Source organism: Chaetodon auriga, chromosome 7, assembly GCF_051107435.1.
Source record: "Chaetodon auriga isolate fChaAug3 chromosome 7, fChaAug3.hap1, whole genome shotgun sequence".
Lineage (NCBI taxonomy): Eukaryota > Metazoa > Chordata > Actinopteri > Chaetodontiformes > Chaetodontidae > Chaetodon > Chaetodon auriga.
Genome location: NC_135080.1, coordinates 16,995,779 through 17,022,833, shown reverse-complemented (window position 1 = coordinate 17,022,833; position 27,055 = coordinate 16,995,779). Strand labels below are relative to the sequence as shown.

General features: G+C 45.5%; 2 protein-coding genes across 2 annotated transcripts; one reads left to right on the top strand and one right to left on the bottom strand.

Annotated features, from left to right (window-relative positions):
• Positions 1-279: 279 nt before the first annotated feature.
• golim4a (golgi integral membrane protein 4a) lies at positions 280-18,224 on the top strand. Its single transcript, XM_076734201.1, has 16 exons — positions 280-924; positions 9,518-9,592; positions 9,924-9,973; positions 10,238-10,291; positions 10,459-10,609; positions 11,047-11,129; positions 11,232-11,315; positions 12,635-12,829; positions 12,934-13,197; positions 13,298-13,584; positions 13,699-13,775; positions 13,859-13,932; positions 14,345-14,557; positions 14,655-14,723; positions 14,860-14,949; positions 17,029-18,224. Exons 1-16 carry the CDS (start codon positions 738-740, stop codon positions 17,182-17,184), a joined length of 2,109 nt encoding a protein of 702 aa, XP_076590316.1. The 5' UTR covers positions 280-737; the 3' UTR covers positions 17,185-18,224.
• Positions 18,225-21,464: 3,240 nt separating this feature from the next.
• On the bottom strand, positions 21,465-26,114 carry LOC143323621 (uncharacterized). The gene is made up of 7 exons (XM_076735560.1): positions 25,868-26,114; positions 25,137-25,266; positions 23,375-23,468; positions 22,879-23,009; positions 22,558-22,700; positions 22,021-22,218; positions 21,465-21,902 (listed from the first exon to the last, which is right to left on the bottom strand). Exons 1-7 carry the CDS (start codon positions 25,876-25,878, stop codon positions 21,785-21,787), a joined length of 825 nt encoding a protein of 274 aa, XP_076591675.1. The 5' UTR covers positions 25,879-26,114; the 3' UTR covers positions 21,465-21,784.
• Positions 26,115-27,055: the final 941 nt, after the last annotated feature.

The following is a 27,055-nucleotide window of genomic DNA, read 5'->3' as shown; positions in this document are numbered from 1 at the left end:
TGACTGCAATCACTGCAGTAAGTGACTGTGCGGTGACACAGCGTATGTCAGGAAACCTGCAGGTATTCGCAGTGTTTGCACAGTGTCTTCAGATGCTATCACAGGATTACAACAGGTCTTTGTACAGGGGAAACTACAAGTCTCCAAACCCTCCACCCTCACGCGCCTCGCTCCGTTTTGATCGAGCTCTCTGGCGACCAATTGATAAAATGTACCCCCGTGAGGGCGGGAATAGGGAAATTTATGATTTTTCGGAGGAGGGACTTCCTTCGGAGTAGCAGTCGGACTGCAGGCAGCTGCTGGGCTGACACGTAACTAAAGTTAAAGGTGCTATGGAGGCCTCGTCGGGGACTTGAGGTCTTTCACTTTTCCCAGAAGCGTCTTTGCGTTGCGTCGGAGAAGTTTAAAAGTCTGCAAGAGGAAGCGAAGCCGCGCGCGGGAGCCGTCAGCCTCGGTTTGACCTGGTTTCAGCAGCGGAGACGGACTTTAACGTGAAGTCAAGCGAAAATCTGAGCGGCTGCTTTGAAGTCACAGGCGAGATGTGGCTATGCTAAAATAATGTACACATCGGCCGATATTAGCGCTTAACTTGTGTTTTCTGCTCGGGTATGCTCGGGGAGTGAGGGGAGGGGGGGCTCCTTCAGTCTTCACCGGGAGGTAAAAAGTTGAGCAGTAAGTTTCCAGCGGCAGAGACGGGGTTTTGTCGCGCAGACAGCGGGGAGGGGCGCGGGTCCGACATGGGAAACGGGGTGTGCTCCCGGAGGCAGCGGAGGATCTTCCAGTGTCTCCTGCTGGTCACCGTGGTCTGCGGGATGATGTACGGGGGGATGATATCGTATGAGATGCACAGACAGCTCAAGAGGACTGAGGCGATGGCGCTGAAGTACCAGCAACACCAAGAGTCCCTGTCGGCTCAGCTCCAAGGTAAACACAGTGACGGCGATGTGATTGAAGGCAGATCTGTCTCCACACCCCTGACAGAAGTGAGAGCTCGTCCTGCTCTGCATGTAAAGCTGCAGACTGCACTAATGAAACAGCACAAAAAACAGCGCACTACTCAGTGGGTGGTGTTGAAAACGCATAAATATAAGCGCTTGTTTGTGTGTGTGTGTGTGTGTGTCCAGTGCAAGAATGACTCCACGGTGCGCACTGAAACTCTGACTTAACTGGACTGTAACTACACTTAATAACTAAACAGTGATTTACAGCCTGTCTTTGACCTTTGACCTTAGCTGGCCTTATAATCTTGTGATAAACCAGGTTGTGGTCTGAGCAGATTGGGCTTTAAAGCTCAGCAGAGAGGTCATTCTGCTTCTTCCTTCAGCGTCGGCCCACTGTACGCCTGAAACTAGACTCCACACTACCTGCTTTACTGCTGACTGGAGGCTGTGACACGCACGCAGACACGCACAAACACACAGCTGGTTGGAGTCTCCGCGTCCCCAGGCTCACCTCAACAGTTTACAGATGAGTGTAACGTGAAGTCACGGGGTCAGCGGGAACATCTGCTTGTGTCAGCCACGGCTGGAGGAGCAGACGAGGGAAAGAGGGCACAGTCACCTTGGTGTGAAACACGGGTTTGTGAGGCGCCCTGTTACATACAGTATTAAGTTGTTTTTAAAACCATTATAAGGGTTAACCAGCTGAGCGCTGCACCACCCTGATGTTGTGTGTCGTGCCGCATACCACCATGACCATATTGTAGTCTTTTCTAGTCTTCCTGTTCACAGTGAAGGCCTTACCATGTAAATGCCAGGTAGTATATTCGTGAAGATAAATGTATTTACAAAGCACATTTAAAGACAACCCACCCAGAGCAGGTAGTTCAAATCAGCATCGTTGAATGGCTTGAGATTTAAGAAAGATAAGCATGTTGTGTGTTTTGCCAAATTTTCCAGTTTTACTGGTATGAACAAACTATAATAACAGCATAAATCACTGATAACTGATAGCAGGTCCGAGTTATTGTCGTTATCATTTAACGTACTGATCAGTGGCCGCGTCGTCCGCCCGTCGTGGCTGATATGATCAATGGTAAAACTCAGTGAGGATGAATTTTCTGTTGACCTACTTATCAATGAATTGACTAATAGTTTCTGCTCTAGTTTCAGTCCAGTGTTTATATTATGATGCAGGGGCGACCGGTTTGTTCAGATCTGATCGGAGATTTATCTTTTAGTGACAAGATAACCTGCTTTGCATGGGCCTGATTGCGATGAGTCACAAGGCATTTATTCACAGTCAGGAAACAAGATGACCACCAGCCAAAAACTGCACCACTGACAATGAGCTGATATGTGCTAAACTGTTTGATTTATTGTTTGGAAAATAGTGACACGCACTCAGATTAGCAGACCTACATCATGTCTCCTCGCAAAGTGTTATTATATTAAGAATCTGACTTCAGGAAGTGCCCCACCTCTGCCAAAGATTAAACAGTTTTGCCCCACAGTGACCTCACTGATGTGCTCCCTCTGTTTAAACACACACTGCTGTGCTGACAGGATGTGAGGTTTTGTGCCATGCCATCATGAGTTTAAAATTAACAGCTGGGTGGAGAACCCGCTCCTTCATCTGCTCACAACAAGGTTTGTCTCCACATCAGGGAGTCGAGCAGTGTGTCAGGGTTTTGACTCTGGAGCTGTTCATTTAATGCAGCCTTTGATCCGGCTAACCGGCAGTCATCTCGCCCTGTCGCCACAGCTCGGCCCAGCGGACCCACCATGGAGTCGTCCTTAAGCTTTTGTTGTCATGTGACACACTCTGTGACAAATTACAACGTTGAATAGAACATGTGACTCGATGGGGGCAGCCTTAGAAGAGAAATGTGTCATTTTTTATCTCCATTGCATGGAGTTTGCTTTTTTTGTGTGTGTGCATTTCTAAGACAAAGGGAGTTGGATCAGGGTGGACAGCTGTCCCACATTCAGCAAGATAAAAGAACAAAGTGCTTCAAATCCCACCTCGATTGAATGTGTTTTCCTCGAGCTAAGCTGCTTCTTTGAGTCAGTTTCAGGTTGCCGTTACACAAATGGCTCCTATTTCACTTTTCTCAGAGTTGACGTATCCAGAAACACAGTCTGACAGTATAATGTGACAGTTTGAATGAAGTGGGGATTGCTTAACTCCATGAGCATCCCTCGACTTGGGCACCACACCCTCCGTTTTTTTGTGAAGCAGTGCATCAGTCAGCCAATCACAAGGCCCGGGCCACTTGATATCCATTACTGTTGATTTGTGTTTTTTTGTTTTTTTTTGTGTCCTATATTTAGAGGTGGGCCATAGCTTTGGGGCTGTCAGCCAATCGTATTGATTCACTGTTGCCCGCTTTACCCACAGGCTGGCAGCTTGTCAGTCATTTAAAGGGACGAACTGGCACTTCGTGGTTATGCATGCTCTCCGACAAACGTGTCCCTGTGAATTAACGCCCATTCACTCCCTCTCACACTCGCAGACACGTCATTGTTTGTCATTTTCCGAACATTAATCAAATGGAATAATTGCAGCCGTCTCTGAATGAGTGTTGTAATATCTTTTACATCGCTGACGCTGTTGTCGCCTGCTGTTTATTAGAATGACTGCTGTCGTCTCAGCAGATGGGTTGGTTTGTTTTTATCCCTCAGACAAAAAGAAATAAAGACTTGTGTGCTTTTGAGTTAGAGATTTACTTTTTCCCCTGGATTTAACAGACCCAATGTGGGTTTGTTTTTTCATTTATTGTATTTATTCATGTATTTTCACCGTAATGAATGAAAAGTTCAAATTTTACTTTCCAAACAGCATTTTGGGATGAAATGATTGAAACATAAATAAACCAATAAACGCAGCAGAACAGTGCTGTCAGCAGGCCGTGTGAATATTAAAATATGCCTAAAAGCAAAATCACTCCTTTGATTTTAGAATTTTTTCTGTCCAAATCTCTCTCTGCTCTTCAACCTTCATCTTGAAGTCCATTATTTGGTCACTGAGGAAGTGATTTTCTTGCTGCCTTCCCACCTTTTACTGTTTATTCTTCCCTTGAATCCCCATTACCTTCCTTAAAGTGGCTGCTGCTCTCACTGGGCTCCATGCAAAAACAACACCAACAACAATCAATAAGAGCAGAAAATGCAATATTCAGCACATGTAACAACAAGTAGCTTTCCATATTCGAGGCAGAAAGACCTCTTCAAAGAACAGTGCTCTCCAGCCAATTTGCTCATAAACTTTGTCCTTCCAGATGAACAGGATCCACCTGATGTGTCACATACCAACGACTAAAACCAGTGCTCACAAGTCTGCCGCAAAAGAAGTGTGGTGTTTCTTTCCATAAAACAGTTCGCATGAATCATGGCAGATTACATTTTACACAGTTGTTTAATGTACATCTCACTCACATTAGTCTGGAAAGAGCAATGTAGAACCAATCTAGCCGCTCTTTTTCTGTCCAGCTTGCAGTTTTTTCTGATGTTTTTCAGCAGCATGTGGAGCGTATGACTGGGCAGTACTCAAGTGTGACACAACAAATATCTTAACCGCATCAATCATAACAGAGGGTGGAACATATGCAGAACAGTTCCTTGAAATAGCATCACCATTCCCGATTTAATCAGTCTGATTAGACCAAGGCACTTCAGTTATTTGAATTAAGACCCAGTAACTTGGTTTTAGTGACCTCCGGGCTAAAGCTAAGGGTGAAAAATCCTGACCTTTTTCCTTGGCAGTGAGGATACTGTAGTCAATGACATCAGAGGCTGCAGCAGACCAAGAGTGCTCACACCACCCCGCCTGCGTCAGTTAAATAAAAGAAAAATCTAATTTTTGTCTAGTTTGATCGGCAGTTTGTGTATGCTGGGTGCAAAGGCTGCTGTGTGGGTTATGTTTACCAGTGGGAGGTAAAAAGAAAGCCACAGGAATTACAATGAGAGGCACAAGTTTGACAGCCACAATAGAGCTTCGGTGGCAGCTTTGTCACAAGTTTGCCTGGCCTGCTCCCATCGAGAGGAGGCTGAAAAGAAGCGTAGCTAGACTGAACTCGTGCAGAACTGAGACTGTGATATACTCTAAATACTGTGTGTTGCAGTTAATGTTTGAGATGAAATCTGTGGGGTAAACTTAAAGTAACTGCAAGGAAGTTTAACTCTGTGTTGATGTTGGCTGCTCCTGTGGACAAAAGCGGTCGTGTTTGCACAGCTCATGTCGTACGGGTATTGATCTGCCTCGCATGTGCATTTGTTTTGTTTTTGAATCCTTTAAAATTCAGCAATTCTCTCCTTTTGTTGAATGAATAACTAAAGTTGACTCGTGCTTTCAGCCTCAGGGACAAAAGCACACTGGTGGTCTTGAGCCCCGTCTTCGAGACATCAGTATTAACTTGAGGCCATAACCAGTTAAAAACTCTATAAATATCTATCTGAGGACTCAGCTTTGCTTATGTGACCTGATGACTGGTTCTGGATCGGCTCGTGTGTGAGTTCTGGCCCTTTACTGGACTTGACTTCAGTGTAGAGATGATGGACTTGTGTGAGTGGGATTACCAAGCTCAGGTGTCCTGTGAGCCCCCCGACAAGATACACAGATACAGCAAACACAAACCATTTATACAACACCGTGTGCATTATAAGAATAAGTTAAAATCTGTGTTGAATTTCACTCACTTCTTAATTGAACTGGTCTCGTGTGTGTGTGTGTGTCCAACTCTAACCAATCCAGTTTTCTCCACATCTAAACCAGTAGGCCAGTAAAGGTCACCACCATAGAGAGCTCCCTTGTTCTCGCTCTGCTGATGCACTTTAACCACACAGTGAGGGAAATGTTTCAGGGGTCTTTGGGGAAACCCTCAAACAATAAATGTTCGTTCCCATGCTCGCTGAGGTTCGAACGAGATAAGGGTCGGCGTGGAATGAATGGTGTGTGTTTGCAAGCACTCTGGAACATTTTTGCCTGTTTTTAGGAGTAGTCTGTACTGCAGTGCACAGCGGGGACATTGATTAATAACCGGCGGACTCTAAAACACCTGCAGGTGGTGGTGCAGATGTTTGCAGCTGAGGATTTGTAGAGATATTTGTAGCAATGAAGAAGAGTTTGATTCGACTCCAAGGTCATTTTTAAAGTTATTGTTTGTGATGTCGTATTAAAATGATTTGAAATGACATTTTTTTTTAAAATTTTGACTGGTTTTGTGTTCATCCTCCTCTCTTTACCCTTTCCTGTTCGAAACAGGTGTTTATGTGAAGCACATTGAGTTTCTGTCTAAGTAATGACTTTGCCTTGTGGTGCTGTGAGTGGATTTTAATAATTCAAATGCAAATTCAAACGACTTTCTCAGACTGTAGCGTCTTTGTAGCCGTTTCCCTGCTTGTTCATGGTGTCCCCTAGAGAGAGGGTGTGTGTGTGTGTGTGTGTGTGTGTGTGTGTGTGTGTGTGTGTGTGTGTGTGTGTGTGTGGAGTGGTGTGGCATGAACTGAGCTGAGCGGAGAGCAACATGGCCTCATCTTTGGCACTCACACTGCAGTCACTGCTCAGAGGATAGAGAGCCTCCCGCAAGCAGAATAAAACCTCCCTAATCTCATGGAGCTCGATATCCATCTGATCAGATCAAGAAAGAATTTTCAAAGACGCTTATTTGAGGTTTGTTGATCAGGTGTTTGTAGGTATTTAATCTGAAGGTCACATGTTACGATCTTACACACTGAAACTAGTCAGGGCAGCATCCATTAATGTTTCACTATCGACTGTCAAATAGGTGACAGGCCCCTTTATTTGGAGCACAAAGCCAGAGTTCATAGTGCTTCACGCAAAACAACAATACAAACAAACATCCAGGAGTAAAATCAGTGAGATGGAAACTAGGGATCTAGACATGATAAAAATCTAAAAAATGATTAAATACAGGATAAGCTTACTGATATGATGTTCAAAAGTGAGGCTGGAATAGAAAGGGGTTGGATGTTGTTCACCGAGATATTGTTTAATCCGCACGTTTTCTGCTCCAAGAATCTCACTTTTCACTGAATTTGATTGTAAAATCCGGTCCTTCACGACTGTGAGACATTTGTGTCCATTTCACACATTCAGAACATGAGTAGTCTGCCATGATTATAGGCTGGCTTTAAAAACACGTATTAAGAACAACTATTTAACCTCCCCCATGCGTAAAATCATGTGAAGGAGGGCAAAGCTGACGTGAAGCAGCCATCTGAAACCGTGTCCCTGTGATGAACATTACACATGATGACTACACAGCACAATCCACATTCACAGTCAGCAGTAATCCTGTGGGGGGGGCGACACAGACTTCAAACACAGCAGTCCTTACGGAGCAGCCAGGTTTCATGGGAAAACTGGTACAACTGTAATTACGCCAATTTCGTTTTGTTAAGTAAAGGTGTGGCTATGGAAACACACCTGACATTGAACTCATTATACACTTCTGTCCAAATTGAAATTCTGATAGTTTTGGAAGTATACCCAGACATGTTTAACGGTCGTGTCTGCAGATTAGCATATCATGGAGGCGTGGACTGTTGGCCTCAACAAAGGTCTGCACAGAATGTGTCTTTTTATTTTTGCCCTCCCTGTTTGTGCCTGTTTCATCTGTGCAAGCTGTCCTCTGTTTCACTGACCGCCCAGCCCCCAACCTGAGGCCAGAGAGTCAGAGAGAGCATGGAAGAAACTGGACGAAGAGGTGACTTACTGCTCACAGACCAGTTTTTTTTTTATTTGTTGTTTTTTTTTTTTTTTTTTTTGGGGGGGGGGCGGAGTCAGAGGCCAGCCCAAGACCACGACATGGGATTAGTGTCAGAGTGCATTGTATGTGAACTGTGACTTTAGATTTGGTCCATATCTTCATGTTTAAGTGCTGAGGTCATGCATGTCTTGAACATGAAGTGAGGTGAGGGCCACAGAGTGATTAAATAGTTCTGATGGGAGTTACTGTTAGATACCAGAAACAGGAAACAGGAAACAATAAAAGAACAGAAGAGTTGAATGACACAAAGCATGTACATGAGTCAGTCTAAACAGTCTAACACGTTTCTGTTTGATTGTGTGATTTTCCAGTTTTGAATGTGTAAAGTCTAACTAGCAGCTGTACATTTCCAACAACACATGATATCCTGTTACCACTGGAAGGCATTTGTACATCCAAAATGTTGATACCTCACCTGTAAAACCGTAAATCAAATGGAGAAAGCTCTTGAGATAGTGTACCAGTATCTATTAAACACATTTATTCTCGTATCTGAGTGTGCATATGTCCCTGAACTGAAGTCTTTTGCAGTCTGTGACACCTTTGCGTGTAAAGTACATGCATATGTGCAACAAAAGTGGGCTTATAACAACACAGTCACAGCACAGGTGCTTGTGCAGGACAGAGCTGCGACCATAAGCCTTTGCAGATGAGAGTGAGTGTGGAGTATAGATGTGTGCTGAAATGTTTGGAGAGACTAAATCAGAGTCACAATCACGGAAAATGCATTTGAATGAAAGTTCGTATTTGAATTGAGTAAAACGAACTTTCACGAGATGCTGCGTTCAGGTTCATCCTTATGAATCTGTTCATCCAATACTCTTTTTGACTGTGTTCCTCTGGTATGAGCAGTCTTTGCATAGACTGTTGAGGCTCACAGGAGTCTCACTTCGCTCAGATTGCTCATTAGTGACAAAAGCATGGATGGGCTGAGCAGGTGAATGGAGCAGCACGCAAACCTGCCATCGCTTCTTCATCTGTTGTGTTGTTTACGTGTGGAACTATCTGTAGTTTCAGCTTCAGAGCTCTGTATTCGGCTCTATTGTCTCTGCTGCCACAATGACCCCAATTCCCCACAGGGATTATTTCCACTTTGGATTTCAACTTGAATCTGATGAAGGTTAAAAAAAAACAAAAGAAAAAAGAAGTATGTGTGTGTGAGAGCGTGGGGAGTGAAGAAGAGGACAGCTGGAGAGATTAGAAGTGAATGCAAGCTAAAGCAGGAGCTCACTTCAAATAAAGAGATGCACGAGCTTTCATGTCATGAAGGAGCTTTGGGGACTTTTTTTTGGAGTAATGTACAAATTATTTACCGTTCAATCAGCTTGTGGAAAACGTGCTCGGACTGCTTTCAAACCACCTGTCTTTCCTCATGGTTTTACTGTTGTTCGTGGCAGGCAGACACCACCCACCAGGCACAGAAGCAGCCTGAACCAAACTGCAGTCGTAGTATTTGTAAACAGCTTTGGGATGACGGTCCTGTGAGGAATACCACATCCTCCTGCTGATGGAGGAGCTGTCATGTACTGAGAATCCCAGTCTGGATGAATAAATATCACACCTCTCTCTCGTATCAAGCATGAAACACACATCCGCTTTCTGTCTGCCCCTCCGCAATGACTGTTTAAGCGTTTGTGGGTGCATATGTTTTGTGCAGTGTACATATTTGTGTTACAGCTCTCTCTTTGTTTAGTTTACCATCCACCTGGCCCAAACAAAGTTCTCTAAACCTCAGTGTTTTCTCCCCCTCTCTCTCTCCTCCCTCCATGTCTGCTTTTATATGTGCAGTGGTGTACGAGCATCGCTCCAGGTTAGAGAAGTCTCTTCAGAAGGAGAGGTTGGAGCACAAAAAGGCCAAAGAAGGTGAGAGAAATAGCATCTACGCTCAATTCATGACTCTTGAGGTATGTGCCCGTTCAAAGGAGCTGCAGGAAATTCATATCTCATTCTGAGATGACATGTGGTAACACTACCATTAAAGTACACTTTAGTTCTTACAAGCTTTGATTGTAAGTGACTTTGAACAAAGGCACCTGTGAAATAAATGTATAAATATTTTTACAACTGGAAGTACAACAGTGTGGGTAAGGTCGTGATGCGTGTGAAGACTCTGAGCTTGGGCACCGTACGTTGTTTCTGCGAATGCACCGAGGTGTCGATGAAAAGATTGACCTTCGCTGTTTCTCTTTTCTAGATTATCTGTCTTATAAGCTGGAAGCACAGCAGTCACTCAATAAAGAGAAGGTATGTTTGCACACAGTTACCCCTCATCTATGACTAAGTATCATCATTTCAAAGTTTCTTGTATAAACCTTTTAACCCGTCTCTTATCAGCTGTCCTCTGCTGTCTGTTTGCATTGCTTTGTTAAATTTAAAGTGCTTTCATTGTGTTTTGAAACCGCTGCTTCAGCCCCTGCCACCGCCAGATGTAATTAATGTCCTCACAGTTATCTGTTGTAACAGTGTCATTAAGCCTGGACTTTTTTTTTTTTTCTTCTGCTCAAACAGCAAGACTCCAGCAGCAGATTAAATTCTCTACAAGTGCAACATCAGATGCTAAAGGTACAGATCGTTAGAATCTCCTCACACACAAACAAACAAACTGTGCAGGTTCTCATCATGAACACAGATGCAGATGTTCTCATAGCTGTCACGAGTATCTGCTTTTATGTCATGAAATAACAAAACACAGACTGTGTGATGACAGCAGGTTTTTTTTTCTCGGTCAGAACCAGCATGAAGAACTGAAGAAGCAGTATTACGAGCTGCAGGACCAGCACCAAGTCCAGGGCGAGGACCACAGCCGGCTGCTGGATGAACACAGGGAGCGCTATGACAAACTGCAGCAGGTCAAAGAGGTGGAAATCTCCCAGCTCAAAGGTACTGATGGTCTCTCACACACACACACACACACACTCGTGTACATGTACTGCAGTTACACACTCAGACTTAGTCCAAGTGCTTTCTGTCGTGGTGTCATCATTAAACATTCTTTGACTCCATCTTCTGACTTAATGCCACACTGCATGTCTGAAGTGTAAGTGCTTTATGTGCAGACCATTCAGCAAGCAGTGAGAACTGTCCTCAGCTCCGGGTCTTATTACTTGAAATGACTCATTTATAGACATAAGTGTGTGGCCAGTGCTCGGAGCAGGGACACAAACTCACAAGCAGAACCAGAGTTTGTAACATGAGTCATAAGGATCAAAAAATGGTTCTGAGTATTAGATTATTAGTGGAATATTGTTCCCCTTTTTTATGCCTTTTCTGCTCAGATGCATGCCCTCTGTTAATGTGTTCCCTGTTTGTGATGGCAGATAGTGTATATAATCTGAGGGAGGAAAATAAACAGCTGAGGAAAGCTCACCATGACATTCACACACAGCTGCAGGATGCACAGGTGAGACTTAATCTGCATGCATGAGTTGTGCCAGTGAAGATTTCGGCCTGCAAAATTGAAAACACGGATAAAAATAAACGCTTTCTCCTCCTGTGTGTTCAGGTTCGCCATCAGGACCTGAAGGCAGCCCATGACCAGCTTGCAATGACACTGGAAGACCACAAGAGTGCGCTGGTTGCAGCTCAGGTAGCACAGCAGCACGGAGATGCAGTCTCATTGTTTACTCCAGTCAGCTGATTGATGCTGAACTGCTGCATCACAACTATTTTGGTCACATATTTTTTTTCCCCCCCGTCAAGTGTTCAAATTTTATTTCTGGGATTTATTAAAAGCTCAAGGGAAGATTTTGATGTGTTGTGAATAGAAATCCTGGAGACTTACATTTTAATTTGTCATGAGAATAGGTTTGTCTTTTTAGCGTGTTAGCAGCGAAGCTAAGGAGACTGGGACAGTTTTAATGGAGCCTTAATGGAGCCTTAGCATTACTGTAACTTTCACCTCCTTAATAAAGCATAAAATACAAGTGCTGCAGTGGCCTGTATAATCCCTTGTAGAGAAAAACATCCGAGGTGTTGCTTGGTTTTGGGGTAATTCAATCAGATGTTGCTCTTCTCCCTGAGACTGACCTTAGAAATGCCTGAATGGTTTATTGAACACACAGCACTCTGCTGATTTGCTTGAAATGCTTTTCCCTCCTGTCTGTCTGCATTGATGGATATTCACTCAATCTCCTCTCTCTTCCTCTCTCTCTCTTTCTGTCTGTCTGCATTTGCTAATTTATTTTAAAGCCTGTCCTGGTTTCCATAAGTGCTTCTGGTTGGACGGACACACACACGCACACACAGGCACAGAACTCTTTCCTTCACTCCAGGGGGTTTGGTTTAGTCGAGGCTGTCAGAGCAGTGCATCTAAAACACGTTCCAGCCAATCGGCCAGAAAGATATAATGGAGGAACAAGGGGGGGGGGGGGGGATTTAGCAAGAATTTTCAGAATTGAACCCCCCCCAGGCCTGCTTAGACAGAATTTGAGTATGTACAACAAAAAGTTTGGACGCTGTGTGACACGGAAATAAAAACAGAAAGCAGTCATCGATCTGTGTTCACAGCCAGCGGTTTTACCATTGTGTTCCTGAGCCCATGCAGTAACATCCTTCATGCCATCATGTGTTCACAAAGTGGTGAACCTCACTCCATCCTTCCTTGTGAACGAATGTACAAAGAAAGAATGTCAGTAAGCAAGTAACCAGGTTGACACTTGGAATAATAAAATAAAATTTCGAAGGGAATAATAAAATATTATTCCCTTCGACAGCTTGAAGGAGCAGCTCAGTGACAAGGTTTAGTCTCATCAGCCAGCTTGTGTTAAGAGAACATTGACCATTTTACAACTTAGGCTTCTTTTTGAAATGGGAAACTTTAGGAAAGTATGTTTAAGGTTTGCAAAGTGCTTCCCCCAGGATTTTCTCTCTAAGCCCTCCTGACACCATGTATGTTGCTCCCTTTAGGCACAGGTGGAAAATTACAATCAGCTGAAGGAGTCTCTGAACAGAGCGTCCAGTCAGAGACAGCTCGAACAAAACCCCGCTCCTCAGCAGCCACACGCAGCTGCCACAGAACCAGAGTCCCATGTTCATGAAGCCCAGGAGGAACGAGTAGTGGAACAGAGACAGGAGGAGGCTCACCAGCACACTGAGTCCAGGGTACCGTGGGATTCTTTTGGATCACGTTATTATCGAGACAAAAGGCATGCTGTAAATGTGAAAACGCACAAATCAAATTATTCCTCGTGTTGCTTTGTTCTCAGTTGGACCATCAGGAGGCGGAGGAGGAGGAGCAGGTGCATGCCAGGTCTCAGCACACCTTGTCAGACAAGGAGGAGGATGGAGAGGGAGAGGCCGAGAGGAGGAGGGAGCTGGCGGAGGAGGAGATGGCTCAAGCAGGACAGCCTCAGAAGCTGGAGGAGGACCCTGACCAACCACAGGATGACCAGCAGGAGGAAGAGGAGGAGCCAGAGCCGGAACAGCCGGACGAGAACGCCTTGGACCGACAGAAACGCCAGCCGCAGCCGGTCAGAACAGGCTTTGAACTGGCTTCAGTTTCTTGTATCTATTTGCTCAAAATTGTCTCTACAAATTGTCCCTTTTTGCATCCGTTTGTGTTCTCAAAAGGGTCCCCATCCAGAGCCGCATCCGGAGGCCCAGCTGCAGCACGAGGCGCACGCCCAGGTGGAGCACGTGAAGTCGGCCTACGAGCAGCAGCAGGAGCAGCAGCGCCTGGAGGCTCGACGGGCCGAGGAGCGCAGGCAGATCCAGATGCATCAGGATGCCCTGCAGGCCCAGAGAGACAGGGTGATGAAGGAGAGGGAGCAGAGGCTGAAGGAGGAGCAGGAGAGAGAGCAGCAGCAGCACAGGGAGGCCGACAGACGGGAGCAGCTGCTGCGAGAGGAGCACCAAAGGTCAGATTTCAATTCAGAGCCGGATTCACTTAAAATCAGGTGCACACGGAGTAGTTCCGCTTTGGCGTGGCCTGCGCTCTTCTGACTGCCCTCTACTGTCATTGCTTTTATCAGGAAGAGAACCGAGTACGAGAACATGGACAATGATATTGTTCAAGGAGACGAGGACCGACACACTAACAATGAAGATGGTGAGATGACCAGTACAACAGCCTGGATCCATCATTACATCCTGTTAGCACTGTAGCCTCAAACATGCTTTGTGTGTTTCCAGAGAGAGATGTTCACATGTTACACGAGGAGGAGGAGAAGCAAGAAGTGGATCACAGAGTGCCGCCACATCAGCAGGTGACAGTCCGACCATCTGTTAGCACGTGTGTCATCATCTGCGTGTCCTCTCAGCTCGTTCAGTCACTTAACATTCACAGCAGAGTGTCACCCGTCCAGAAATCGCTTCTTTCATCCTCCCTGCCCACTGTCCTACGCTGCCACACTCATCTTCCACTTGTCAGTCAAGCCCAGTCATCTGTTAAGTCTCCTGAATACCAACAAGGCGATTAATACGAGATTATAGGACACTAACTACTACAATCACTTTTATTCTGCCAGAAACGTTCAGTTATTCATCCCCCTCACTACACTTTTATTGTGTCCATTCTATCACGTCTTGCTCTCGTTCTGATGCTAATGCACCATTTATGTTCATCTTATGCAAACACTCTTCCTCATTCTCATTTGACTGTGATCTCTTCTTCTGCAGGGTGGAGTGGATGGCGAGCTGGACCCAGAGGACGACCCCAACAACCAGGGGGAGGACGAGTTTGAGGAGGCGGCGGAGGATGAGCGGCCGCAGCACAGGCTCACGGAGGAGGAAGAGGAGGTGGTAGAGGAGGAAGAGGAGCCGGCAGCGCCGGCCCAGCACGTGGACGCACACCCGCACCCTGGACAGCCCGCTGTGGAGGAGGAACTGGTGGTGAGTAAGGAGTAAAAAAAAAAATGCCCAGAATGTAAGAAAATAAATGGTGTGTGTGTGTTTTTGAATTGTGTTTTTGTGACTTGTGTGCGTTCAGATGGCTGGAAACCCAGATCAACAGGAAGACACGCTGGATGACCAATACCAGGAGGAAGTAGAGGACGAGGTGTGTGACACACTGACGAATGCTTTAGAAACAAATACATACCGTGTGTCTCACACTGAGCCAAACCACCAGGACAAAGTTCACATTTTTAATGTATTTTTATGCTAATTTGTCTCATGTTGTTGATGTCCTGAAGGCCCAGGAGGACATCGCTGGTGGGCAGAACAGAGAAGAGGAGGTGGAGGAGGAAGGAGAGGATCCATATAACGAGGAGAACATAGAACAAGTGGGTTCTTGTGTGAGGGGAACTGAAATTTTTCAGTACCCCATTTTATTCCCACAGCCCAAACTGGGAGTGTTTTGGGCTTTTGTTTGTGTTTGTTGTGTTGATGTGGTGATGTGTGCACATCATGCCGTTCCAGTGAAACTCCTCGTTTGTGAGTTGGCTTGGATGTGCATCACAGCAAATACAGACATCAGTAGAAGTCAAATACCTATTTAAACATTACAGTGCATAACGCTAAAATCATAATTACTTCATATTTCTACAGGGATCATCCCAGTCACTTCACTGCAGTCAGTTTTGTTGGATCCAGCATCCACTGGTCATTAGGAGGCTGCATTTACAGGCATTTTCACAGTTTCAAAATTCAGCCGTTGTGGTTGTAACAGCGGAGAGAATAATTAACACAGCACGACAGGGAAATCCATTTTTATTCCTTGCAGCCTTTAATCTGTTCCTGTCCCAGCTCCTGAGTCACAGCACACTCTGAAACCGTTACAGCACAAAGCACCTGGCCTACACCGCACAACATGTGTGCAGATCACATCCGAAAAGCAATAATCACAGCACTGACACATTGGCTGTATTGGCTACTGGGATGCAGTTGTGTTAGCATCTGTCCGTCCGTCCGTCCGTCCGTCTGTCTGTGTGTGCACGCGTACACATGTGTGTTGGCCCTGTAACTTGAACCTTGCCTGTGTGTGTTCTGGTATAAGAGGGAGATCAGGTGTGGAGTCTGCCGGGTGTCAGGTTACCACATGGGCTCCGTTTATTTAATTTGTCCTCAGAGGAAATCTGGTTGAAAATAGAAGCTCACACACATTTTAGAATTTGAAGATCTATTAAAGTTCATATATTTACCACTCCTGTGTATTCAGTGCTGTGATGTGGGTACGTCTCACAGTGTGCTGGGTCGGCCTTGATAAGAGGTCATCAGTTACTCTCTGTTCTGTAACTGACCCTGACCTCCTGGGAGAGTGACATTCATTTATTCAGAATCCCTTGTTGTTGTTGTTGTTGTTGTGCTTTTGTAGTTCATTATTAGTTACTTCATCTCGTTGTCCCAGTTTGTGGTTATTATCAAAGATATGAGAGAGAAATTACAACAAAGAACTCACGTGCACCAAGTGCTTTACATTCAAAAAAACACGGAATGAACAGAAGAACAGGGAGAAAAAATGAATACGATGGAGAATAAAACCCACTTGATGAGAATAAAAATAAAACTGAGGATGGAAATAGAAGCGTAACCAAACTCTCTTATTCCTTCAATACAATTACAGTCAGCTCCTTGAGATTTAATAAACGAGAACCCAGAAAGTATTGGGCGTTGTGTGCACACTCTACCAGAGGGCGCCTCAGATGCAAACAAGCATAACTGAGTCTCCCGAATTCCCGATGGACACAGATTCACCACCAGTCTTGATTAAGTGAAATAAGCCTATTTCAGCCCATCGTAGAACGTCTTCCCACGGGTTTAACCTCACTGTGGGTATTATCTGCGGTGCTGTGGGGGTTAAAAAACACACACTACAGTCTGTTATAAGGTGAATGGATAACATAAGATAGTAGTTAAAAGGCTAAAGTGAGGAGGTTTCTTTAAAGAATATGTATTTAGCTGCTTCCCTGATGTCTCTTGGTAGTGTGCTCCAGAGCTTTGGGGCATAACTGACAAAGGCAGCATATAACTTGATATGATGGTGTATCTGTAAGGTCCTTTGTCCCCCCACTTCTTTTACTGACTTGTGTTTCATAGTCAGGCTCAGACCCAGTCACCTAATGAGTGGACACACTTATGTTTCTCTGTAATTTGAGCTCAGCGGAGCTTTCACTCCATTCAGCTTCATTCATCCACTGCTGTGCAGTTATTCTGGCAGAGGTGTCTCAGCTGAACCTTTCACACAAGTGTCTCTGCTTTCATTTATGAACAGTGGACTTAGAGTCCTGTGTGTTACAGTCCCACACACAGGTAAGCAGGATGTGAACACCCTCTCCCCCGTCACAGTCGCAAAGCACAAATACCCAAAATTTGCACGTAAAGGCCATGAAACATTCTTGTTGTGTGCTTGTGATTTGCTCCAGGATGAAGTAAAAACCCAGGAGGGACCAAGAAAGGAGGGGGATCACAGAAGAGAGGCCGAGAACAACGAGGAGGAGAATTACGAAGAGGAAGAAGAGGAGGCGGAGGAGGATACGGCTGGTCGAGACAAAGGAACCAATCGGAGGGCAGAGATGTAAGACGGACTTGACAGACTTTGACCGGCTGCAGTGCCTTTTTTTCCGCTGGTCTCTCTTTCCCTTGTGCCCCAAAGGAATTAAACCAGCCATCCATTCAGAATTCCAAGTAGGAAAATTGGGATTTGATGCCTGGAAGATGGAATGTTATTCCAAATACTGTGGGACGGAACTGAGCAGCTCACACTGTGGAAGTGGACAGAATTTGTTGGACGGAAATGGGACGTATGCTGTTTTTTTTTTGTTTGTTTGTTTTTAAGTCATTCGCCTCTCTGTCTACTCGCACGTCTGCCTGGTTGCCTGATCTGACGGGCAGAGAATGTATTTTCCTCATGTGCTGTCTATGTGTAAAGAAAGCAAAGATAAATTATGTTATTCTGACGTGTTCAGGCCTTTAAACGTACGTTTTATGCAAACCGTTGTATTCTTTGTAGAGCTCAGATTTTTACATTTTCCATCTTGTCATTCCAATCAATCAAGTCATTTTCTGTTATTTATTGTTGATTGTAACAACTCTGACAATCGTAAAGAAAGGTGCAGCAGATCTTTTTATTTCCCAGCTAGTTTGTGTCACGATGGCTTTTACCAGCGTCTTGAAGCTGACGCACAGGAGCGTTTTCGCCGAATATTCCTGCAAACGCCCGTCAAAAGAGACATTTCTGGTGAAGCCGGCTCTGTGCTGACATGTGCCTTTCCTTTCCATTCTTGGAAACCTCTTCTCGGTTTTAGTCATTCAGTAGGACGTGAGAGATAAGAGCGTGCCAGTTAGCGCTGTGCCTCTTGCATATTGCTTCAGCATAGCCTTAAATTAAGGGCTGTTTCATGTCAACTGCTGGTGTGAATTCAGTTCACAAAAATAACGCAGTTTACTGCAAAACCTTTAGTCTACTGTACAATGTATAGTAAAAATAAATGCTGACAATTTGTACATTTTTCCACCAGTTATATTTGATACAAAAAAAAGTGGGAGTTTTATTGTATTGAACCAAGTTTGTCGCCTGAATGGTGTGTGTGGAATAAAGCGGTGGAAGGATTTCAGGTCATTGACATTGTGTTGGCTGAGTCTGTGCTTTCACCTTTTTGAAGACAATTCAACTAAAGTGGAAAAGTCCAAACTGTCTACAAGCTGTTCCGAGTCTTTCCTTTAATAGACTTTATCAAAAATCAAGGAAAAGTAGTTAAAAGAGGGAAAGGATGGAAGTCATGTTAGATAAGGAGCAGGCAGGCAGGGGGAGTGGGTCAGCAGGTTCTTTGGGTGGTGGACTGCAGCTGGGCAGAGGTAGCTGATTCAACACAGGAGGAGATGATCCAGAGACACAAGAAAAACTCCGAACGAAGCTGCGGTAAAGCACAAAGGCGAGCAAAGTGGCTGAGACGTGTTACCAGACCAGTGAGAACAACAATCCGCCAAAGACTGTGTGGCACCTGTGGCTGGTGAGTGTGGATTGGCTGCAGCTGTGATGGCTGATTGGCACGGGGATGCAGGTGTAGGTGAGCCAGGTAGGAAGCTGCAGGGAACAGTCCAGACAGACACATGCACAAGGAGAGACATGACACAGAGAGACAGGGACACACAAGGAAAGACAAGGAAGGAGAGAAGGAAGGAGGGACTAATCAATCCTGCTGCTGCAGAGGAGTGAAAGTATCCTGTGGGTGTTTTTTGAAATTAAGTCAATTCATTGATTTGTGGATCAACAGAAAATTGTTAACTTTTTTTTTTTTTTTTTTAAATAATCTGTTCATTGTTTCAGTCCTTTTCAAAGGATTTTTTTAAACTCTTAGTGAACTGAATATCTTCAGGTTTTGGACCGCTGGGTTCAAGAACAACACTTCATCTTTCAGTCTAAATTGGAGCTTTTCATCTGCATGTTTGTCTTTGAAAGTGACAAAACCTTAAGTCTCCATGTACCAACACAGTCTGCAACAAAGGAGACACGTGAGGCCCATCAGGCCACAGTGCTACAACATTCGTCCATATAGATGTATTGGACCAAGCTGTTGATAGGAACACTGAATCTGCATTTTGCTGGAGAGCAGCTGGAGGTGCCGTGAAGCGTCCAGAGGAAGTTATTGGGATGCTTCGCTGCCGGTGTTGTCCTGTTGCCTGACACGACTGATAAAACGGAGAGACGCGCGCATTGTTCACTTGCAGCGCGCTCACATTCCTCTGTCAAAATCTATTTCCAAACACAGACAGAACGGTCATAAATATGTATCAAGCAGGAGGGAAGAAAACCATAAATATTCATGTCTGAGTTTACAAATCATGGGCGCTCAGCTGATCACGCCTGCACTGCAAGCCACAAATGCTCCTCAGTATACCCCCCCCCCCCCCCTTTCTTTTTTTTTCTGGCTGGGAACCGAGAGGTGAGAAGATTGTGTGTGAAGTCGCTCACTCGGGAAATGAACCAACAAATCAGGATGAAATGAAAATCAAACGAGAGGAGGCTGACTGAGAAAGGCAATTACCTCTAATGAACATTTGTCCCCAGCACCGTCTCAATCAAATCATCCCTCCTCCTCTGTCTCCGTCTCTCCCTCTCACTTCCTGACACTGTCCCCGCGCTATTTCTCTCCATTTCCTCTCTCCTCCACCCCTCTTTTTTTCCCTGCCATCATCCCTCTGCTGTTGTGGGATTGTTGATCTCCCCAGAGGGACTGTGGGATGCTGCAGGAGTACGAGAGTAACAGGTGTCTCATTACTGTGCTAATACCAGGCCACAGGGAGACACACACACACACACACTGACACACACAGACTTTTACAGTGACAAGCAATGGCAGAGATGATAACTCCTCCACATTCCTCGCATTCTTGCGCCCTCTCACTCATCATTTCATGGGTGAATTACCAGGCATGAATAATTCTAACGTGTCGACGCCTAGAGCCGGAGTCTATCTTGAGATGCATGCCCACACGACTGCCACCAATTCTCAAATCTTCCATTTAACGCCAGTGCAAGATTTACTTGAAAGCTGAAGCTCCAAGCTATGAAAAGATGGGAAGAGGGGGGGGGGGGTGTCCGCCCACGATTTTTTTTTTTTTTTTTTTAAATCAACTCAAACTCCTCTCCTTTTTGGCTTGCCATATTGGAGGAGATCACAGTGTGGGAATGGGCTGCAGAGATAATTGATAGCATCTTGAAACCATCACTCGAAGAGCTTCTCTTCTCGACCTGGATCCTGTCTGCAGCGCACGAGCATCCAGCGGGCTCATTACAGCGTCTCTGCAGCAGTAACGATCTGCGCGCTTCTGTCTGCGTCTCCGCACGCGCGCGCGCGCGCGCGCGCGCGCGCACACACACACACACACACACACGCACACAAAACACGCAAGTGCACAAACAATCTTCCACACTTAAACGAATCTCAATGAGGCATGTAACTGGTAGTTTGTGCCCGGCTGCATGCTTGTTAGAGAGATATCGGCTGCTTCAACTGTGTTTCTCCGCATTACTGTGAGGGAAGAGAAGGGAGCGCTGTTTGTGTGTCCCCTGTATGTGGGGCAGTGTTCATGCTTGTGTTCTGCAGTATCACCTAACAAAGTGTGTTTATGTTTCAGGTGAATGCTGAAAATGAAACCGCTATTAAAGAATACACCGCCGCAGTGATGAATAAATGAACTCCTGTGTGTTTCCCCTGCAACTCCACTTTATGCATGACAATATTTGCTTTATTCTTTCATCCAAAGTGCTTTGCTGTACAAAGGGTACACACACATTTAGTGGGAATTAAATCCTCCCAATGTGAGTGCCTTGCAAGCTACCAAGGATTACTCTTTGTGTACAGGTTTGGTGTGTGTGTGTCTGTGTGTGTGTGTGTGTGTGACCTGCAGCATGAGGCTCACGGGTCATTACCCAGTCAGTCAGAGGACACAAGAGGCCATTATCCTGGGGAGTCTGGACTCTAAATGTTTGATAAGCCTTGAAAGCGGATGTCCTGTTTCTCTTCTCACATATTACAGATGTGCACTACAGAGACAAACACCCATTAAAAACCCACGAATCCATACGCTGACTGTGACTGTGTTTCTGTAGCTGCGTCTCGAGAAGCCTTCTCCTCTCTGTTTGTTTGGTGCAGCCTGTAGCAGAGGAGAGCGAGTGTGTTGGCTCAGCCTCGGTCCTGAGAGACGTCGAGCTGCGAGAGATGAGTCATGTAGCAATCTGATTAGCCCTCTCCCTCCATCAAAGCCAAAGTTCATCTTAACAACTCGATACATATCTGCACCACATGCAGTGAAAACCTGAAGACCAATGGATGCAAAAGACAGCTAAGAAATTTTTGGTATTTTCTATTTATTATCAAAATAAGTCTATATGATACATAAAAAAATCCCACAAGATGTCAGTCTATATAATACCAATGTAAATATATTATACATACTGTATAAAAAGTGTTTGCATGGCCTTGGAGCACATTACAACATCTAAAAAGTGTTTTCCGGCAACAGCTGTGACACGATTTGTTTAAGTGACTCGACAGCAGAGGTCTTCCTCGACGCGGCTCCGTCAGACAGGTTGCTGCTGAGTACTTAGCTGTCACCGCTTCAAGTGCTGCAGGATTGGGCGAACTGGCTCTGTACACATCCATCCATGGAAGAATGTTATAGAATGTTGCACATCCTGGTGGTTTCTGGGAACTGTAGTCTGGTGGGCAGAGAATCTTCTGGCAGCTTGGGGATTCCATCCAGGATCTCCAGCTTTGGCAAAGAGAGGAAAACACTGCACAGAGATGAAAGCACAGAGAGAGAGAACGAGAAAAGATGAGAGAAAAGGCTAAATCAACCTGACATCACCTCTTATCACTGATGCACTTGTGATGCATTCTTTGTCTCCTCACCGTGAGCGGTAGTCCTGAGTGAAGGTCACTGGGTTGCGGGTCAGGTCGAGGGAGCGGAGCGGGCTGTTCCCCAGAGCTCCCAGTCCTCCCAGGGAGCCGATGGCGTTCTCGGACAAACAAAGGTGCTCCACCGCTGGGAGCTTTGGCAGCTGACGGAGACACACCAGGTGGTTACGCTGCAGGTTTAGCATTCTGCACCTGCCCAACGGAAGCACAAATAAGTCTTAGCTTTCTTTTTGTGGTTTTTGTCACCCAAAATAACTGTCTTGGATGAAAGGGGCATAAATGGAAGAAAAAAGCCAGCTGTATGCTGGGAAAAAAAACTTATTTATGGTAGCATATAAGGAGGAACACAAGTTAGCACACAAATGAGTGATAAGCTGAATATCAGCCAGTGTATCAGCTTGAATTGATCACCAGAGACTCTACTTCTTCAAAGATTTATTTATACTCAGAATGGGAGTTCTGCCCTCGTGCCGTTAAGACTGTTGCACAGGGGAGGGAGCTGTGGTGCAGTCTGGGTAATGTGGTTCACACCTTGGCAGACGTACAGAACTCAGGTTGGTGAGAGAGTTGTCAACAAGTTGTAGTTTTTCCACGCGGATCAATCGACGGAGGATCCGGAGGAAATTCTCTTGCTGGAAGGGGTCACCCAAGTCCTGGTAGGACAGATTTAACTCCTGACAAGAGACAGGTGGTAGAATGGTCAGGGTCCTCCTCTTCCTCTTTATATTACTCCTTCACTCCCTCCCTCATTATATCTCCATCTTTATTCTACTTCTGTGCAGTAAATGTTTAACATTACACACACACACACACACACACACACACACACACACACAATGTCGGCTGACTTACCACACAGTTTTCCCAATTCTCTTGCAGTCTCTCCCCCCATCTCTGGCCTTCCTCCTCTCTCCTCCTTCTCCTCCCTCTCTCCAAACAGATGCCATCGCCCTCCCTTTCAAACAGCTCCTCTTCTGACGGCCCTTTTTGACGACATTGTCAAAACAAAACAGAGCCTGAAACAATGTTCACATCATAACCATCCATCAAGTGAAAGAAACGACTCCTAATCTGGATTCTTTGTCACAGTACGCGTGTCTTCATCTGCTAAATTAAATGAGACGTAAAATGCAACTTTCCGATGACTGGCTGCTAGATTCTCTGTTTGTTTTCACTCCTTCAAGAGCTAAACTGGATTTCCTTAAGGAGTTCTCTCAAACAGAGGCAAGAAAACCGTCCAGAAGAATCTCTCCTGCTTTACTACCAAAGGTTCTTATATCACATTTCCCATCCTGTACTTCTACTGTGGCTGCATATATGTTATATATGTCACACTGGTGGTCCACACCTTCTCTGACCCTGGGGCAGGTCAGCTGGTCCCCTGTGACATCACACAGCTCCAGGCGATGCCACGACACAAACCGGAAGCGGCTCGATGGAAGCTGTCCGAAAAAGAGGAAGAGAACAGGATGAAGGACGCTGGGCTACGATCTGTCCATCTAAGGCTTATGGAGTGAAGGGGTGAGATTCATCAATCGGCCCAGTTTCATTCAAATCTAGTCATCAGAGGACACAATGAGACATGAACACATATGTTTATACAGAGCATTGAGCATACTGCTGCAGACGCCAGTGATGAGTCACACCCTCCCCTGAACTTTAATCAAAATTCACTCCTTGATGGATTCATTTCAGCTGAATTTCCCCACAGTCAGAACACCTTCCATAATGGTGGACCAAAACGCGAGTAGACACACGGGAGAACACGAGGCATACTAAAGCTTAATCTACCGCAGCTTCCCATTAGCGCAATATAAACTCCATTCCCTCAGTGTGCAGTGAGTATGTAGCCAAAATCAATGGGTCATTTTTAAGACCATTAACCAATACTGCCATATGTGCTAACAAGGTGAAAGCGTTCAACCAGAGCCGCTCGTGTTTTATCACCTGTATTTCCTCCTTTATCTCTCTCTCCTTTATTGCCTTCGTAAATACTTTTGCTGATACAGATCTGTCCACAAACTGCAGTATTTCAGGCGTCGCAGTGCACTGCAGACGATCAAACGGCGGATCCACCTGCTGCTGCTATTAAATAAATTGAGCAAGAGTATTCTGCGCTTGTTATGTTGAAGATTCACATTTTCTTTTCCCATTGCTGTTTCTGATGTTGCAGCAGTTCTCTCTGTTAGTGACTTCAAAGCTTATTAAAAAAGCTGCTGATGGAATATGCAGTGCAAAATGACCATTTTCTGTTCACTGTCTCTGTTCCTCCAGTGAGATGCAGTACAGGACTAAACTCTTCTCCCTGCATGACCTTTTCAACCCCCTTACACTCATCTTGTTCACCCTTACTTTGTCTGTGCAACCTAACACCTTCCTCTGTCACTCTAGAGCCCACTCTGCTTGACCCCCTCCTCAATGACTGGACACTCACTGTGAAGAATAAAATACAACTTGACAGAGCGATGCACCTGCTCCGCTCCACATGTTGGGAGGAAGGTGATTCAACAAGTCAAATGTGCAGATGAAGGCACGAGTTCAGTTCTAAAGCTGAAGCATTCATGGTAAAAAGAACCCGAAATCAGTCGTTCTTCAGAAATGCTGCAGGAGTACACAGAGTACCCTGCACGGAACACTGGGAGGATCAGGTGAGAAGCCATTTTTCACCTTTCCTCATTCAAATAGTCGAGAGGGTGAAAAATCATTCTGCACAGCAATCTGGGAGAGAGGCCAAGAGGCCCGAGGGGAAAACAGAGAGCAGAGAACAGACTGAGAATATCAGGTTCAGTTCAGAGAGGGTGGACGGCTGGAATGGAGGGACTGGAAGACGAAGGACAGCGACAATGAGCGATTACAGGCTTATTGTGTGTGTGTGTGTGCGAGTGGATGTGCTGTTGATCTGTTCTGGGGAAGTAATTCTGTTTACACAGTCACTGAGGGGACTCACCGCAGGTCTAAATCATTTCAGGGTGAAGACGTTAGGGCTAGGTTAGGGTAAGTGTCCAGGAAATGAATCTAAGTCATCGTAATGTCCACTCAAGTGATGGAAACCCGACTGTGTGTGTGTGTGTGTGTGTGTGTGTGTGTGTGTGTGTGTGTGTGCCACTTACAGGTGTAGATACAAGTCCAGAATCAGGACTCTGGTCCACACAGAGAGGCGTGCGTGCGACCCCGAGGTCAGAGTACTGGGACGAGTGGGATTTGGGAAAGCTGCCACTGAGAGTGTTCACACCTGAAGAACTGCGAGAGACGGAGACGGAGGTGGGACAGACAGAAGACACACAGGCTCATCCAGCACATTATCACATCTTTGGTCCCTGACCCTGAAGGGGAGCTGTCTTCTTCGTAATGTAAGCCCTGGTGTGCGCTGAAACCCTGACCACCGGCCGAGTGGGTAGAGTTACGGTGAACTGGGCCTGACAATGCAGATTAGGACCCGTTGCCTTAGCAACAGCGGACACCTGAGCAGGTGCTTCTGGCTTATAATAGTCACTGTATGCAGGGGACTGCTGGACACTGGCGCCTCTATTATTGATACTGCATGTCCACTATTGATTTGCTATGCTGCCATACAGGAAAGGCCTAACGGTTAAATGAATAATTAAGTCATTTTAAAAAGCATTTTAAAGGTTATTAGCAGGTTCTGAAGCTAAGTTCAGCCACAGCCAACATTTTTACCTGGATTTAGGTGGCAGGTGCCAACCTCACTCCCTGGTCATGTTTAGCTTAATTTAAGTTAGCTAGCTTACAGTTTGGACAGGGTGAAAATGGCGCCTGGCGTCTCCTGAGCCTGATCGTTAAACATCACAGAACAGCATATCGGCGCTGGAGTTCCGCTCACCTTTCTGACATGTCCCAATCGTCTCGTGAGAAAGTCTCCTGGCCTTTAACACCTTGTGTACGGCTCGGTTTGGCCCTGTCCAGCGGCGGCTGTTACCCATGGAGCCCGGTGGGTTTGTTCGCGTTTGCTGGTGGAGGGGGTTCACCGTCCTGTCTGTCCGCTGGCTCGCGCACACTGACGCCGGTGTGGGCCGCTGCTGCTGCTGGTGACACACCGACCCGCTCTGAGCTGCCGGTTGCCTGGATACAGTTCTCAGGTGTGACACGCAAATGTATAGACGCAGCCACCTGTCGGCTTCCGTAGACTGAGTGAAATGACTAAACATAAACAGAGCAGGGACTTGTGCTTCGTGTTAGTACAACTGGAGTGCTTCATCTGTGCTTTTGTCTTCATGTGTGGGCGTCGCTTTACAGCAAATCTGGCCAAATGAAATGAAAATAATGAAATACAATGTTATGTCACTGTCTCACACAATCTCCTTCTCCATCATCTCCTGCATCCAGGTGTAGTCCCACCTCCCATCACCTGTCATCACAACTACCCTTATACTGGAAAACACCACATCTGGTCTGGAAATACTGAAAATAGAGTTGTTAAATGTAGCATTTGTGGAGTAAAAGTGTTTTTTGTGGGCATTATAAAGAGAAAAACGGACAAAATGATAATATTGCCGAAGTAAACATTGACTGTAAATGACAATAACTGAGCGGAGTGGCCATCACTGAAACTCAGTAAATAAATGCATTTAAGTACCCAAAGGGAGAAATGGTTAATTTCACAGTAAATGTCTGATACATTGATGCATAAGTATTTAATGCCTCTGCTGGTCCGAGTAGTACTAATTACTACTTTATTATGACGTGTTTATACCATGCATCGTCTTTTATGAGCTATGACACGCTTTGCATGTGAATATTAATTTTCTGAGTAACCAGAAACATGTCAGACTAATGAGATGCAGTAAAACCGTACCATCTTACAAACCTGGAATCCTTCAAGTTCTCAGTTGTAGCTGATCAGTGAGATGGAGGAGGACCAGGTGGAGGGATAAGGTTGATTTTTCAGTGGCTCACCATGAAGACACGAAGCACAGCCATCATAGCAGCTGGTGAAAGTCATTTAGATGATAACTTCTTCCACCCTCGGGCTCAACAGTGCAGCTTGTTGTATTTAAGACATTGCAGCGCT